At 39.7% G+C, this 18,318-nt stretch overlaps 1 protein-coding gene across 5 annotated transcripts in view; it reads right to left on the reverse strand.

Annotated features, from left to right (window-relative positions):
• Positions 1 to 1,723: 1,723 nt before the first annotated feature.
• BCL11B (BCL11 transcription factor B) overlaps positions 1,724 to 18,318 on the reverse strand; it is a 96,850-nt gene continuing 80,255 nt past the window's right edge. For all 5 annotated transcript variants that reach the window (XM_055812731.1, XM_055812749.1, XM_055812736.1 and 2 more), the window contains one exon: positions 1,724 to 8,914. In XM_055812731.1, coding sequence (XP_055668706.1) covers positions 6,903 to 8,914 — 2,012 coding nt within the window. In that variant the 3' untranslated portion in view covers positions 1,724 to 6,902. The remainder of the gene's footprint in view (positions 8,915 to 18,318) is intronic.

Raw genomic sequence — 18,318 nt, forward strand, 5'->3', positions numbered from 1 at the left:
TCTACTGATTATATTAGAGTTCTTGGGTTACACAAGCATGTGTGAAACCGGAGTATCCAACCCAAGGATGCTACAAAGACACTCATTTGGATTTAGTTGTTTGCAGCCTTGTTTGTGTGATTTCTCCTAATCCTGCTTTTTCCCTCATGCCAATGTGTGTGAGTAATCACAGCTCCGACAGACAAGCTCTAGCAGATCCAGTAGTGATGAGTTAAGGCATTACTACTTCCAGGAGGTCCATGCTTCTCCTTGCCGGCAGATACCACCTCCCCTAGCAGATGCAGTGGACAGAAAGTGCCCTCAAGCAACCAAACCCTCCGGCCCCAGGCAAGGAGGCACAGCAGCCAGCTGCTGCTGCTAAATCTTCAAACACCACATCAACATCTGCAAGGCCTGCAATGACTTTAAAGCTGACAAAATGACACAGCGGTGTAAAGCTCCACTAGAGTGAAGTCATGTTTATGGGGTGTTAAAAACACCCCATTCAAATGCAAACTGTACAAAATTTAGAAGTAAAATGTAACAGCCTTTACGGCTCACTGCAGAAGGCATTCAAAATGAACGTGGCATTTGGGGAATTACAGCGTGAACTATTGCCCAATATAATTGTCAGCATTGGGTTCTGATTTCATTTTCACTGGTTTTTCATGAGTGCAACTTTTCAAAGCCTGTAACTTTTATATCGCTCTGAAGCCTTGATCCAGCAAAGCACTTACACACATACCTAAATTTAGATTGTAGAGTCAGGGAGCCTGAGATCAGGAAGGGACCATCTGTAGGAGCTCTTCTGTAGCACAAACCACTTAGCTTCCCCTCCCGACTTCTGAGTTGAGCCAAATACTTTAAAGTCCAGAAGCAGTTCCTTTGAAATGAATTTCAATTACCCACCTGCTTTGAATCACAAGCCTGTTACATGGTTTGTTGGACCAGGGCCTCCAGGAAATCAGAATCTGGTCTCTGACACTCCAAATCTTTCCTGAGCTTTCCAATAATGGTTTGAATAACAATTCTCTCATTTAAGATTTGCATGCATTTGCTAACAGGTTGGCTTGATAAAGAGTATCAGGACAGTGAACTGCCTGTATCTGTCAGCTCTTATCCTTAGACTGCAAATTGTGCAAAATTCTACCTTTAACTGTGTATGACTTTGTCTCTAGCCAAGAAGGAGGAGCAGATGTTTAGGTGCAGTTACATTTTGGTGCTTCTCACAGAATAATACACAGTCTGTGGCCTAAATTCAGCTCCTGGTTAAATCAGTGTTCTCCCTGTTTGCATTGGCATCCAAGAAGCAAAGCACATCTTAGGTGCATACAGCACCCAGTGAAGTTCATGGGGATGGAAGGAAACACAAGAAGAGCAAAGCCTTCTCACCCTCTGCAGAAAACTATGCTAATTACCCCAAACATAACATAATTTCATATCAGAAATATGACTCTATGCAGCATTATTCTACCATTTTCTCTCAAGAGCCCTACTCATAAAATACTTTAAATTATATTTAAGTCCAAGGGATGTAAGCAGGGCTTGAGCATCTGCTTAGCATCACGCAGGTGCTCACATGGCATCCACAAACAAGAATTCTCTCCTGATTGACCCCCATGAGAACAAACAGAAAATACGGCACAAACTTTATCATCTGCACTGAAGCTTCAACTCCTCACTCTTCTTTTTTCCCCTTCCCACCCCTCAATTTCAAAAAACCAGGAAAGACAAGATTTGGAGATCAAGTCAAATGTCCAATTTATTTTTATAACTTGAAACTGGAACAAACGTTGTTTTGAACGAGCGTACAAATGAAATGGTAGACACATGCTGAACTCAACATTGTGACAATAAGGGAAAAAAAAGAGGCCAAAAATCTTGTACAGAGAATAAAAGGAACAATAAATATTTCACTAAGCCATATTGAAATGACCTCCAGCCATCTCAACATTTTATCCATAATAAAAAAAAAAGTGCTCTCGTTTCTTAAACAGAGCACAAATACCAAGCAATAATAAATAGTTCCAAACTTGTAGTAAAAGACAAAACCTCCAAGTAAACAACAAAAGCTCATACAATAAGTAATAGAAAAAGGTAATAAAAATATTTTGCCTTGCCGGTACAAATGCAAACAACTTAAATCAACGTTACTTTGCTTTGCAGTTCTAAAATACAAAGAGCACCATAAAAATGAGTTTGCCTGTGATAAATAAAACCTTGGACTGTCTTTTACATAGGACTGGGATGAAATGCTGATTTTTTGACCCTTTCCTTAAAAATTGATACTTTTCTTTCTAAAACCAGGTTCTCAGACCTGTCCTGTTGCCAAAGGAGTTGACTGGAGTTTTGCTCTGGACTTCAAAGGCAGCAGGACTAGGCACAATGAAAGTAATAAATTCAACCTTAAAATAATAATAAGAAACTATCTAAATTGTGAAAAAGAACTATGGCAGCATTCTAGCTATTTTATGTCTATGTTATATTGTGCTTATGGCCTAGTAAACTACAGTTCTTCTAAGCAAGAAGGAGGGCCATTTCATAATCACTACAGTCTGCAGAAACACAACCCTTGTGCTTTTGGGTGACTTATTATTAGTTTCAGTGATTTAAGTCACAAAATGAGACAACTGCTGGTGTTAGCTATCCTGGATAATTAAAAACAACAGAGAGACTGGAGCTCCTAAGCAACTTACACTAAAATGAAAAGGGAAATTCTTTCTTAAATCAGCAAATTGTGGACTGAAAATACATGGTTAACTTCCGATCTTCGTTACACTGATACATGTCCAAGGGATTCTGCTGAGTTTTGTGACGTGACTCTGGATTTACACAACTGTCAGAGATCTGAATTTTCACCAAAAAGTGAGAATGTTCCTTTAAGGGACCACATTCCAGCCTCAGCAATGCTGGAGTAACCCAGGACTGAGAGTGATGAATAATTCCTGATTTTTATCAGTTTAATTGAGATCCAGAATTTGTCCAGAAGTCTTAAGGGTATGTTGTTCAAGCCAGGAAGACATATAACTATCTGTTAGATAGCTGGACCGAATTCCCCCTGCTGTCACACCCATGCCTCTCCAATCGCTCCAGCAGTTCTGCACCGACGAAAGCAGCAGCAGGAATTTGACATGGCGATATTTTTTGTTGTTGTTTTTGTTTTAAGTTTTACCGTCATTTCCTGCAAGAGCAGTGAGCATTTTCTCCTCGTCCCCTTCACTAGAGCATCAGTGCCTCTTCTGCCACCTGCCTTCCCCTCGACCCCAAAGGGAGAGAGAGCATGAGAGAGAGAGAGAAAGGACAGCAAAGAAGAGAGATATCGAAAGGCACAGGATTTCATCCCAGTCCCTCAAACATTCAGAAATTTATGGAATGTACAATTAGGAGCGAACAGCAGCAAAGCAGCTAATAACATGGACTGGCAAGACCTGTACACGGAGTAGGTCCTGTTCTGACAGGGAAGAGGAGGGCTGTGCCTGGACCAATTTTACTTTAACCTGGTTACAGCTGTACCAACAGCAGACCATTTTACCGGTTTGTGTCAACATGGATGCAACAGCTCTCACATTTTGCTGTAAAACGACTTTCTTCCAGAGGGCAGTGGCAGGGTGTGGGGAGCAGTGAGTCGGGGGTGGCCAGGAGAGAGAAGATGCGTTGGACATCTTCTTGTTTGGAAGGGGGGGGAAAAAAAATCTCCTCTCTCTCTCTCAAATCTGTGGGGAAGCTGTGGGATGTCACCCCAGATACCTTTAAGGGAACGGAATTTCATTTCACAGGAATAAGCAATAACCATCCAGCCTGGTTCAACCATACCTGGTAAAACCTTGATGCAAGGGGTCCAGGCAGCTTTGAAGTTATTTAGAGCCCTGTGGGAACAGCACTTTTTTGTAGGCCATTTCTGACAAAAAAAAAATATATATACAACTAAAATTATTTGTGAACAACAACAACAAAAAAAATTAAAAATAAAAAAGCACTTAATTATTTTGTTTTGTTTCTTTTACTCAAAGGTCGTCTAACAACCCCCTTTTTTTCCTGTACAATAAGGACTTCACATACAAATTTTTTTTTTTTTATTTTTGCAATATTTTATCCTGCCAAATTAAAAAAATATATTATGGCAGCCTGTTTGTTTGTTTTTATTTTTATTTCCAAATTCACTAACAAAAAGGTACATTAAATCCCTTTAAAAGGACAAGCGTACAGTTAAAAAATTACAAGCTTCAGTAAAAATACAGCAAGTGCCTACATCATATGAATCAACCAATATCAATATCCATTCCAGACGGGGAAGGGAAGGGAGGAAGCGGAGAAAAAAAAGAGAAAAATAGGTACAGGTCAGAAACGTGATTTTTTTTCTGCAAAGCAATAACAATATTAAGCACTTTTTTCTACATACTTTTTCTACATGGTGTAGCAATCACCTTTTAATCCCCAAATACGAGATTCTATACATTTTTTGAAATAAAAATTCAACACCCAAGGCAGAAAAAAATTTACTAAAACTCAAGACTTTACAGTTACAGTGACAAGAACAAATTTATAGACCCACCATTTAAATTTTACTGCAACATTTTCAAGGAAAAAAGAAAATTTTTTTTTTCTTTCTGGTTTTGTAAAATGCCCAGGCATTCTCCATTATTACAAATACTGGTCCACTTTTACAGTAATCAAGAAATTTTAATATATATAATATATACTAAAACCCCGTCACCAAAAGAAAACAATATACACATGGCCATTATGGCATTTTTTTTAATAACCTATTAAGCAAACTTTGAAAAAAAAAAGATTGCTCAAACACACATACACACAATTTCTTTTTTACCCTTGTATGTATTCAATACTGTAAACGTATTTTAAGACAGAGTGCACTAAATTTAACTTTTAAAAAAAATTAGCCATTGTTCCTGAATTGTTTTTTCTCATTCAATGATAACAACTTGTAATTTGTGTCATTTGAGTTTTAATTCAGCAGTAAATCATTTCCATTCCATTTCCTAAGCAGCGTTGTCCTGAAAAAAAAAAAAAGGCTGAGAATAATTCAGCTAATGGATGTCCGAAGTTGTGCTGGGTATACATCTTCATTTGATTGGGTCTTATGGCATTTTCATGTCCACTATCTTCAACCAGTAATTTTTTTTAAGTAAATGTGGCTCTTTTTTTCTAAAGAATGTACTTTTCTTGTTTTACCTTTTTTTTTTTTAAAAGTCTTTCCATTTCACAAAAACATTTTGCATTTGTCTCAAGAGACTCAAATAGGAAGATCAGTTTTCAAGGCACTCACGTCAAATTGAATGGCAGTAGAAAAACTGTCCAATAAATTATTTTTATTTATTTTTCTTTATAGTGCCAGTATTGTGAATGCCATGCTTAGCAACACTGACACTTAATCTCAGCTGTTCCCTTACAGTTTAACCCACCTTTGGGCCAAGTAGAAGAATATGATGTAATTTCTTGTTGAGAAGCCATTTTTCTCTTAACCACAAACAAAAGCTTTAAAGTGCGGGTCAACATAATTAAAATCTCTAACCATAATTTTCCACTGTTTGCTAATATTAGTCATAACAGGCTCTATAAAATTTGGAATTTGAAAGTCAAGCAGGTGCATTTTTCTTCTCTTCACTTTTTTCTGTCATAATGCTTTTGTCTGAATTCAGTTCCATTCTGTTCCTAATTAAGTCAAGGGGAAAACTCTTACTGACTTCAGTAGGAGTGGAATCTTGCCAAGACAGGTAAATCAACTAGAATTTATTTTTCCCTTCCTTATAACAACATCATATAAGATATTTCTAATATTTCTGTCCATAAACCATATGCTTATAAGCTGAGGCTTTTCATTGAGAAATTCACACTTTCCCAACCCCACGTCATTATTTTAACTGCAGCAAATCTCGACTAAAGTAGATGTCCTGAAGCCAAATTTATGATTTTGCTGTTTAAAAAGAAAAAAGATGGCATTTGGCTCCTCCAAGGTTTGAAAATAATATTGCAATACTCAAGATGGTACTTTTTCTGTTTCTGGGAAAAGTCATGGGAGGGGAAGAGGGAGGGAAGGACACCCCAGAAAAATGACAAAGTGGCACCATTATGTTGGCAGAGTTCTTAACAACAAGAAGAAAGTATCCGATAGTAATGCACAATTAAGAATGTTTCTGTTTTTTGAATGTAGCTGCCTTCTGCACCTATGACATTTCGTTGCCCTAACTTTAGTGATGAAATTCATCCAGAAAAGGCCTCTCTATCATCAGCCACATTGTCAGTGCTCCATATTCGATCCAATTCCAAAACAAAGTGCTAATTTTAAAGATTGTTATCCGCTGTACAATTTTGTTTTCCCTAATATTCAAGGTTATTTAAGAAGAGGAAAGGGAAAAAAGAAAGGAAAGAAAAAAGAAATATTTCTGTTCAAATGCTGGCTTCTTCACAAGAAATTACACATGCTTAGCTTAAATTTCAACAAAGCAGCGGCCCAAAAATTATAATTTTAAAAGATATGTTTCTCCCCTACAATGCAAGTAATCTCAGGCTACGACTGGGTAAAATTAAAAAGGGATACCCAACAAAATTTTAAAAGAAATTTAAAGAGAAAGAATAAAAAAAAGTACCTGCACATGCCAAAAAATTACAAAAACCCAATAAATACAGAAATTATTGCACAGTTAAAAGGCTCCACAATTTTTACTGCCTTAATCAACCCTCAGGTTTAATAGAACTTTGTAGACACAGGTTACATTTAAGTGCCAAAGTCTGGCACCTACCATAGTTATGCTAAGTTATGTTTACGGAGGCAAGTTAGGTCATCTTTTCTCAGTTGGCAATAGTTAAACTGTACAAATAAAATGGTACCTAGACCCCTGAAATTTAACCTAGCGGGGGTGGGGAGGGGGTGGGGGGGTGGGGGGGCGGGGGGGTGGGGGGCCTTAGCTTCTTTCTGCCTGCTCAATTTTGACGTCATTTGTCAGCAAATGTTCTCCATGCCACTTTTTCATGTGTTTCTCCAGGGTGCTGTAAACACTGAAGGGCATCTGGCAAATGTCGCAGCGGTAGACCTCCTTCCCTATCTGGCCATGCGTTTTCATATGGCGCGTCAGCTTACTGCTCTGGGCACATGCATAGTTGCAGAGCTCGCATTTGTAAGGCCGCTCTCCAGTGTGGCTCCGACGGTGCACCGTCAAATTGCTGCAGTTCTTAAAGACCTTGCCACAGTACTCACATGTATCGCTCCTGCGCCCTTCCTTCGAACTGGGTCGCCCGGGGCCGGGGCCGCTGATGTGGGGGGTGCTGCCTCCACTCGCTGTGCCGCTGCGCCCTGAGAGCCCCCCGTCCAGCATGTCCCCCGGCGGGGTGGAGAAACGCAGGCTCCCATTCTCCGACGAGTGCTCGGAAGAGGTCGCAAAGGGGGATTGTCGGGAGTCTGTGAATCCGAGGAACGGATCCTTCATGAAGTGCCGCGATGCTGCGTACCCTACCAGCCACTGGGAGTAAACGTTTTCGGAAGGTATTATTGTTGCTGGTGGCAAGTCCAAATCTTTCTCTACCTTTATTCGTTTAGAGGAATTGTTTAAACTGGGGCTCGTGATAGGCGTCGGCTTGCGGGGGAACAAGTTTGGGAAGGGTTCACCCGGGCCAAAGTTTCTTCCGTTGACTGTCCCTTCTTCAGTGCGGTCTAGCTCTCCTACCACTGAGTCTTCATCACCTGGATCTCTCTGGCAGAGATCTCGAGGACACAAGTCTCGCTGGTCAGAAGACCTTTTCATGAAGCTACTCCTCTTCTGTTTTTCAGCTAGCATGTCGTTGTATTGCTGGATGGCACCTAGACTTACATTCTCAATGACTTTTCCCAAGACAAGGGATTTCTCGTCCGGCAGCGACTTGGAGCCATTTTCTCGGTTACGACTCAGCTCCGAGTCCATACTGAAGCTCGACTCTGGCCGGCTCTCGTTTTCGAGCTCCTCTTCCTCCTCCTCCTCCTCTTCCTCTTCTTCATTATCATGGCCCAGGGAAGGATCGCTCTCATTCCTGAAATCTGCCTCACTGGATTTCAGTCCCTCTCCAGTAAGCTCACTTGTGCCCGGCTCGGGGGAACTAGTGGTGGACAGTCCATCATCTGACCTGCCCGTCATGGAGCCAGCTTTATGCATATGCGTTTTCATGTGGCGTTTTAGTTTGCTGGCCTGGGAGCAAGCGTGGTCACAGAGCTGACACTTGTAGGGCTTTTCTCCTGTGTGACTGCGCCGGTGCACAATAAGGTTACTCTGGAACTTGAATGTTTTCCCACAAAATTCACAGGACTTGCTCTTGGCCTGAGGCTGGGGAGGCGTAGTGCTGCTGGGGGGCATGGGAGGCAGTGGTGGGGTGCTCAAAAAAGGTGATTTAGGACTCGGCTGGAAAGGATTCAATAGACGATGCATAGGGTTGGTGCGACTGGGTGAGACTGGCGGAGGGGTGGAACTGTTTCCTGCCAGCTCTCGAAGCCTTCTGGAGAAATCCATCGCTGGGGACTCAATTGCCATGGGGTTTAAACGCATAACTCTGTCAAAGGCACTGGGATGCTGGGCAACTAACCCCATTTCTTCGGCACTAAGGCGATGTGGATCCAGATGATGACGAGGTGGTGGGCTGAACAGCGGAGGCGTGTTTGGGAGCCGACCCTCACCAAAGCCAGGGTGTTCACGCAAGATGGGTCCTGTCATCCGCAAAAGATTGAAAGGGTTGTTGTCACCAAGGAAATTCATCAGCGGGGACTGTGCAACAGTCTCCGGTCCCAGAGGAGGAGGGATGGTGATGCGTGGAGTAAGGGAACTGTTTGAAGGGCTTGTTTCCAGGTAGATGCGGAATCCATGTGTGTTCTGGGCATGCTGAAGCAAGAACCAAGCGCTATTAAAAGGCTGCTTGCATGTTGTGCAAATATAGCTTGAAGGCTCATCTTTACCTATAAAAGAAAAACAGAAAGAACACTCAAAAAATAATACACGGAGAACATTTAAATACAGTTGGCATGAGCTTTATTTTGCTAACACATTTCCTCCTTGGCATTTCTGAAAGAAGGACTTAATTGCAATGTATTGACTGATATAAATTGTTGAACAGCACATTTACTCACCACATTTATTCACTTAACATGTATGACAAATATCACACATACGCATCAGTGCTATACACGTTTATATCCTCTAACTCGCAAATAAAACCTTCCTTTATGATGCATAAGGATCCAAATCCTTTCACGTGTTTATTCCACAAAAAGGAATTTGTTTCAAAAAATTTATGACTACAGACAAAAACCAAGGAAAATGCAGTGTGGTAGGTTTTACAAGGCACCTGCAAGGAGCTTCAGAGTCATTTTCTCTCTTTCATTTTATATTTTTATATACTTCATGCAGCAGTCCCCGGAGATCTTGCTGAATTTAATTTATACATGCTTCAGTCATGCCAGCCCTTCCATTTTTAAAATATTATGTAGGTATTTAGCTGCACAAGTCCTATTCAAGTCAACAAGAGCTTGGAAAACATACCCTTGCATAAACCACTTTGACATTCCTTTTGCCAAAACACCAAGAAGCCACTCAAATGAAACATCCGGTAATCAAAGCCGACAGCACAGTTGCAATTAACAGTAACAAATGTCGGGCCATGCTTGAACTGGGTCCCAAGAATTTCTGAGCCTGAGCCTGCCCTCCAATGCAGAAACACTCACCAGAGCCAAAAACATTGTTCTGTTTGCCTTTCTAGCCTCTTTGAACAACTGCATAAAGGTGGAAAGCATTCCTTTAACCTTGATTCAGCTTTACATAAAGAGCAGGTGTGGACAAGTCTGCACTACAGTCATAATTTGCTAACTAGAAAATTCCAGTCCTGGGCACAATATAAACTATGTGCTATCTTCAAAAAGCACTCCCCCCCCTCCCGCCACCTCCTTTTTTCAATGCCTCTGCAAGACTCTGATAAATTCATAAATATGTGTCAACCTGAAAATCGTGATCCAGGATTTTTGTTGTTGTTGTTGTTGTTGTTTTGTTAGGATTTTTTTTTTTTTAATGAGGAGGAGGTTTCCTGAAATAACAACTACCTATTTTGGAAAATCTAAAATTAATTTCTTGTTTGTTTGTTTTATGAAAGCACGTTTTTTGGCCAGTGATGGCTCCACTACACCTAAAGGCACTAAACTTCCTGAAAGTTCAAAGCCTGAACCAAGCTTCCCGCCTGACCCATACCTGCATAATGACCTGAATGAAGCCTGATCCCAGCCCCTCCGCAGGAGCTGAGACCCGAAGCTGAACTACAGAGCCCTTTACCATATGGAGGGATTGCAATTCACGAAAGCCTCGTGTTTGAGCATGAAAATGAAAGAGTTTATATGGTGAACAGAACCATATTATTGAAACTACCTTTGTAAAGAGGAATGACTCACAGCAGTCAAAAAAAAAAAACCAAAAAACCTAAACTCGGGCACACCAGGCGAAGCAGGATTGCTGCTGACTGAATTCCCCTCTTCTGGCTGTTGCACAAACGGCTGCTGCTAACAAAACCTACAAAACCTTAGACAAGGAGGCTAGAAGATTATCAGCCTACCTATCAGCCTGTCAGTCTATCTAATCTTATCACACAATGAACATCCACAAAAGCGTAAAGGAAAAAGCATCTATCAGATTGAGACTTATTTACAAAAGTAGGTGATAAATGTGGTGCAGATCCTCATGCTTCTATTGATTTAATAGGGCTATTGCTGTGGATAGCAGCTTCAGACCCTGATTTTGGAGAAGCCAGCTCTCCACAGCCAAGAAAAAACGCACACAGCACATCAGGCATCTCCGCCTGGCTGACACGGCCCCTGTGCCCCAGCCCTGCATGCTGCGTCGTACAGGACAGACCCAGCTGCTTTGATTAATCTCTAACAACCGCCATTGGAAAAAAAGCAAGTTTGGGAGCTGTATTCAGCTTGGAAAAAGTGCCCGTAACTGCTATTGACATTAATGAAAGCCACATACAAACACGGAAAGGAACTTATACATTACCTCTTAAAAATCTACTCAGCACTGAGGCAGTTAGGGAATTTTATGTCAGCTCTGCAGCCAAAGCAACAGTAAATGTTCCCATTATTACTTCAAATATTTAAATTTCTGTTTCTTACAGAAATATGATGAAAATGTCTAGATATTTAACTTTTCTTGCACTGCAACATGTGTAGTATAAAAAGTGACAGAAATCACTGAAGCAGACTAAAGTATATAACATACTCTGTCAAAAGCTTTTTTTAACAATATGTTTTACCTCAGCTCACCCTAGAATAGATTTTAATAAAGCCCCTTCTGAAGTGTGATCTAATAGCAAATGAAGTGCAGTATCTTACAAGGTCATATATCTTCAAATTAAAGAGTGCTCTGCACCCTTCACCTTCATTTTATCCACTCTAATTAATCGATTTATTACCCACAGCTGTTCGATTCCTTTCATTTTTAAAGTCACAGCATGCATTCTTTTCTGTTGTGGGGTTTTTTTCTTTAAAAAAATAAAGTGTGTGAGCATGTGTGTGTGTGCATGCATTCTCCTTGCTTAGCTCAAGAGCTGACAGGAGGAAGAAAGCAGCTGTGTATTAGACGATGACGATGACAACAGCAACACGCTTACTTCAGCAAAGGCATATACGTAAGGAGAAAAATTCCTGAGTAGGCTGAGGATCAAGGCCAATCTAAAACTGAAATGGCTGATTAAAAAAATTACCCTCAAAATGGCAGCTGGCTGGATGCTTGCTACGACATGTTACATGGAACTGAGATGTTTTGTTTTGTTCTCCAAAACTTCACCTCCATGAAATTCAAGTGAGAAAAGCAAGTCTCCTTCCTTTTTCGTTTTCTCTCAAATGGAGCAAATTAGTGCTATTAGTGATCTAAGATTTACAAGCTAGTAGTCATAAAACAGTCTTCTTTTTTGTTTTGTTTAGCTTTTATGCTCCTTAACACTCCTTTTCAGGAGAACCCAACACGACAGCAAAATTGACTGCAGGCTACCTGGCTACCAATCTCTGCCTGCTTCACCAGTGTTCGTGTGTGCATGCCCATGCACATAGATATATATATTTTAACTTTCACAACCCTCAAAGACTCTCCCCAGACTCCCTGTTTTAAAAAAAAAAAAAAAAAAAAAAAAATGTTCATTTCCATATTATCACTTCATGGTTATCTTGCCTAGAAGTTGCCCTGAGCACTGTAGATGCTCACTTTTAAGAACAGAACAATGTCAAAAAGTCTTTGAAGATCCACTCCGAACATTTTTATATTCAAAAACTTGCTAAATATTTTAAACATGCCCAGAAACAGCCACATATCGCTCAAGAATGATCCTTATATTTAATAATGCAGTGCACCTACACTATAAAACTCTTTGTTATAAGGCTACTTTTGATATATGGCTATCTTAATCCCTTGCCACCTGCACTGAAGTCTGCCTAAATACCCACTTTATGACAACTAGCTATATAGGCTTTGCCATATGCAGTCTTTATCACTTTAGCATGTGCTTGACTTTGAGCATGTGAGTAATCAACATCAGTGAAACTTAAGCATAGGCTGAAGTGCTCTGTTGGATAGTGATGAAATTATTCATGTGCTTAGAGTTAAGCACAAGCCAAGACTTCATTAATACCGTTCAATGAATTGCACATGGATCCAACCTTACAGTCTGTAACTAGACATGATCTGGGGGGGCTGATGGCTCAAGTGTAATTTTTATCTGTACATTAGCTGGTAGATGTGGTGTAAGTACTGAGATGAGACACCCATGCCACAAGCCCTGAGCAGTCAATAGTAGCTTCAAAGTTGCTCTAAAGCCAAACAAACACTGCCACTAGCCTTCAGACACGAGCCAGGTTTGTAGGGCTGGATGCTACAGAGACACAGGTGTACGGGTTCAGAAATACTGATTTGAAGGCTAGGAAGGACCATGAAATTAAGAATGAGAGGACTTGGATAAACCTTAAGGGTTGTCCTTGTCCTATTGCTGACCCAAGGGATGTCCATATCTATGTATCTATTCATATCTATCACAGATGCTCTATTACACTGCTTCAAATTCCACTTGGATAGTCTACTTCATTCCTTTTCTCATTTACTATCATGAAGGTTCGCCAAATGCGTAATCTAAATCTTTCTTCCTGCAATTGAAGATCATAATATTTTGTCCTACCTATATGTACTTGAAAAATATAGGAAAAAACTTAGTCTGCACCTCACATGCAGATGTCTTTCAGCCCAGTGATTTGCAGTTGAACCACTTCATGCCTTTCAGCACCCCATTCTCCCAACTTGATTTAGAAATGTCAAGTGAGAGAGAATTCACTATGTATTGGAGTAGTCCGTGGCAATGGACTGTTTTCAGTATTTTAACAAAAATGTTTTTTTCTTTCCTATTCAAATTATTGAGTTCCACTGCTGACTATTAGATCTTGTTATGTTTTTATCTGGTAGAGTAAAAATCTCTCTAGTATCTTCTCCCTAAGCAGGTAATTATAAACTATGAACTTATTGAACACTCTTGCCTTTTCTGCATATTCAGACAAAAGATGGTCTTTTCCAGAAATATTAAAATGTGTTCCCTCCATTACTGCATGACAGATTATGTTCCGTTCAAAATGTCAAAGCAATAATGAGCTTTCTCCTCTTTCATGAGCAGCAAAAAACAAAGCTAAATTTAGTTCCTGCCTCTCAAATTCTACCTTTACAGGGGGCAGTGAGAAGACAGGTCATTTTGCCCAGCCCAGCACAAAAGTAGCCTGGGTCTGTGGCCATTCATCCCACTGCACCAGGCAGCCTGAATCCCCTGACTTATCTGTCTTCTGCAGTCTGAGTTGCATCATTTAGTGATACGCAGATCTTCCTTGCCTAGCTGGTACATGACTTTCTATATACTCTGAATGCTGAGCGCCTTTGCCCTGGAGATAAAATTCGCTTAAAATATACTCAGTTATTCTGGATACCATCAAACAATAATCAGTGTGAGATAAGAACTGTTGAGAATTCATTATTTTCTGCTGGACTACAGTGACATCCAGTGCCTTATGAATCCTTCCCTCAGCATGCCTGAATAATTCCATTAACTGTAACAGAGAACAAACTCCCCCCTGCCCCTTTTTAATCACCCACCCATAACCCCTGCCAAGACTGTGGTGAGGAGCTGCAGTCGGGTCCACATAACCACTGCCATTCTTTACCTCTAGCAATGCTTTCCAGATAAATTTTCTGGTTCCCTTTACAAAGTTACAACAGCGGCAATAAAAATGTTAAGGAATTTTGATGCTGCTTTACTGCACCTTTAGAAGTTCAGGAAAAGTAGAAACTTGCAAGCTTTAAAGAAAGGACACCTTTTAATGTAGCACTCAGGAACAGACATGCATCGGGTTCCTACAGTCTTTCCACCAATGTTACTTTCTTCTCCACCACTCAGTTTTTAATGAACATTTTAAAAAATTACTCCTTGTTATTACGATGGTTACTCTAATAATGCCAATAAAGGTAGCGTGGATGCTCCATAAAAAACACACCTTTAATTGAATTATTATTAAATTAAAATGCCATAATTGAGAACACTAGTTTAACAAGTCTCCTTATAAGACCAGCTGACATTAAAGAGAAGGGCATTAAATACTGGAAAGATTTAGTGTTTCATAGTGAAGAAAATATATGGTTATATGTGGTTTGACAGGTCACCTAAACAAGGGCCAAATACTTTCCAGGTGCCTGCAGTGTGGATCTGCAGTACGAACTATATCGGTTCATACCCAATGCTTGACTGGGTATGCAAAATTATCTCTAATATAGGTATTTCTGCTGAAGAGGTTTTATAAGCCACATAACCACTTTAAATTATCCAGGTTAGCAAGAACATTTACCTACATACATTTCTGATTGAATAAACATCCGTTGAGCACACACCCAGTATCATGAGTTTTACCCTCCCTGCACTCCCTGGGCTGTTTGGAAGTACTGCTACCTCCATTTCAGAGGGACTGGCAGCCTCAATAAAATGACAGAAGCGTGAAGCAGGATCCAAGCCTGGGTGAGGATCAGAACTGCCAGTTCAATGCGAGTCACTAGTTTCAAACACCAAACGCAAAGGAACCATTTCTCTTTATACCTCTCTTCATTTTAATTTTGGTTTGATGGCAACATGAGTTGAAGATGTAAAACAAGTGCAGCTCCTCTATCTCCAGAGCTAACAAACTGCATCCATCCCCACACTGCCTTGTCTAAAGAAAGGGCTCAAGAGAGTCTTGCAGCACATCTTGGTGAGGGTGATGGGGGCTACCACCAACGGTTTGTAAAATGAGCATCAACTGGCAACTAAAATTGTTGGTTTATGACTCAGCAAGACGCCTGCAGTCTCACAACCTAAGCGTCTTCCACTCAGACTGTTCTCGTAAAGCTCAGCTGACAAGTGCATCTCAGTCAAGAAGAAGAGATAAAGGTTTAGGTATAAGAGCACAAGCATGAGGAGCCAAAGAGCCTGCCATCATCTGGAAATGGGGAATCTCAGGATGAGGTTGGTGAAAGGAAAGCACGTGACAGGAAAACAAAAATGAAATGTTTTTAAGAGGTGGATGGAAAAATAAGGGTGTCTGAAGAAAGGAAGGGAAGTAACTGAGAAGTGCAATGTGAATATTCCCGAGAGCATCTCCTACCTGTTGAAAGATCTACAGTAGCACTGGTTGACACCAGTATTAAAATATATCAATATTATACTACTATTAGTAATGCACTACTAATTCTTTCTATGCTAAACTGCCAAACTGTCTTTCATGGATTAAACACTGCACCGCTTTTGGGAGCCTAATTTATTTTCTGAAGCCATTTGTGCCTTTTAGCAGTGTTCCTTTTCTATTAGGCAGGACTGAAAATTGTCCACTTATGATTCTTCTAATAATAAATGTATTTTTTGCCAAATGAACTATTTTATCATATGAGTGGAAAACCAAACAGATTAATTACCAATCACTTCGTTGAGAAGTCAAACTGCCATGCTACAGCCAATCCTTTTGTAATCCCAAGAACAAAGAGCATGGATCCTTGAAAGACTTAGAGATATCAGCCTGATACCTCTAAAATCATACTCTTAGCTAAACTCTGATTTGAATTACCCTGCTATGAATTCAAAGTGGCTCCAATAACTATCACTGCAGTCTTTGAATTTTTCCAGATAAGCTATGCCAGGTTATCACAAACAAGGATCTTAACTAGGCTTATATGAATATTCCAAGTTGTGATATTTTTTTTTCATTAAACTTTCCCCAGAAGCATTTTATATGTCCTCTCTGGCATTTATACTTAACAAAAAAGGAGACCGCAGGCAGACTACAGCCATGCATAACACAAACAGATGCTTCCTTCTTCTTAATGGACACAGGCAACCTTTGGCTGAAGATGCAGCTTGTGTTCAATAGTCCCATTTTCTGTAAGACTTAATCATACCTCAGATCTGTACTGCCAGATTCAGATAAATGAGCCAAAAGCACAGCTCAGTTTAATTTCTAGTGCATTACAAAATGGCAATATTATATTTTTAGGTATAAAATGTCAATAGTCGTTTTGGGCGACTTCCTCCTGGATGTCCAGTTTCTCATTCCTTAAAAGAGCTTGTGGCTTACTGCAAGTTAATGTTCAGCCTACAGAAGTATAAGAAGTGCTTTTACTTAGTGCAGAAAAAGAAAGAAAAATATATAGCAAAAGCTGGAACTCATGACACAGGGATTTTGACCCAGAAGTCCTATTAAAATGGAAGATAAAAAACGTGTTTGTCATCTCTGAACACCTTCTTCTAATTGGTGTTAAATTCTAAAATACAAAGGCAATTTATAAAACAGAGAAAGAGAGAAGTGTGAAAAGTAAGGGCCCAACAGGAAAATCAATATTAAAAGATCAATAGTGAATGAGTTAACTTTTAAATTAGCCCTTGTGATATAACAGTTCCAATTGACTCCACCTTTAGCATCTAAACAGCTTTCTGTCTTTTAGTTAGTTTCTCTGAACACAAGACATCAGCTAGCAGATGGACAGGTTGCTTTACAAACCTCCTGTATAAAATAACAAAAACTATCAGTGAAAATGGGGAATGTAGTACTTGGGGGGGGGAGTGGGGGGTGGAGTGGAGTAGGGATCAGGGGGAATGTACCCGCTCCTAAGATGAAAAGACCTTTGGACTACCCATGGCTGGTGTTTTAATATATAGGATCCCATTTACAGCATTCATTAAAAACCCTTGTACTGCTCAAGGACACTTTTAGGCCTTTTCTTTGCATAAGGTATTCAAATGCATTTGAAATAATGTCAGTCTCTTCTACAACATATGAGATATGCCAGCAGCTTCCCTTTAAATCGGTTTCCTGTAAGTAGTTTTGTTTGAAAACTGGCAAGTGCTAGGATTTTTTTTTTCCCACAGACTTTTCTAAGGTGCCATTTTCTCATCTTACAAGCAAGAATTCTCAGTAATCTGAATAGGAACTTAAAGGAGGATACATAAAGGAAATTGTCCATGTCATATAATGGAAAAATAAAGAGTAAATTAGGAAACAATAAAAAAACCCAAAGGTTGAAAACAAATTTTCCTGGTTTTTTCCCCCGGAGTACTTCAGTCTGTTTTACTACAATTATTTCTTAAGGGTATTAGGTGTCTATTCATAGATAGTAAATGAAATAGCATTTTTGTTTTAATTCATTGTTTCTTTAACAAATGCTAACTCCCATCTCTGCTTCTTTAAATCCACAAAATCTCCACATTCAATCCTAAGAACTATTATAAAGGCTGTAAATCTTGTTTTAATGGAATGTACATTTAGCTATGAGGAGATAATTGACGTTATGGAGGGCCTAGATGCTGAATTATATAGGTTATCTAATACAAAGGGGACTCATTACTGAAGCACTACAAACAAGTAGTAATATATGTATATTGTTCTGAGTGGCGTTATAGCAAAAGTGTTCGGGTCTGCAGGGATTTATAAAACACAAGAAAACAGCAGACATGCACTTGTAAATTTGTCTCATTTGTCTCTGAAGTTAAAGGTTATTCCCTTGATCTGAATTTGTAATAAAAACATGCTAGACTAAGGTTTGTAGGGAATGTTTGAATATGTAAATTGTGTATAATGATAGGCAATTATAGGGTAAAAACTGGACCTTATGAATGTTACAGAATTGCATGGAGCATCAAAGTATTTTCCTTCAGATGAAATATTTATCTTTTATGCATGTTATAAGCACTTTTTCAAAGGTATTCAGCAACCTATTTGAGTGGAGAGTTGACAAAAATCAAACCATTACAACCGACTAAGACTGTGGGCTTATGCAC

The sequence above is a fragment of the Falco peregrinus genome, chromosome 1 (genome assembly GCF_023634155.1).
Source record: "Falco peregrinus isolate bFalPer1 chromosome 1, bFalPer1.pri, whole genome shotgun sequence".
Lineage (NCBI taxonomy): Eukaryota > Metazoa > Chordata > Aves > Falconiformes > Falconidae > Falco > Falco peregrinus.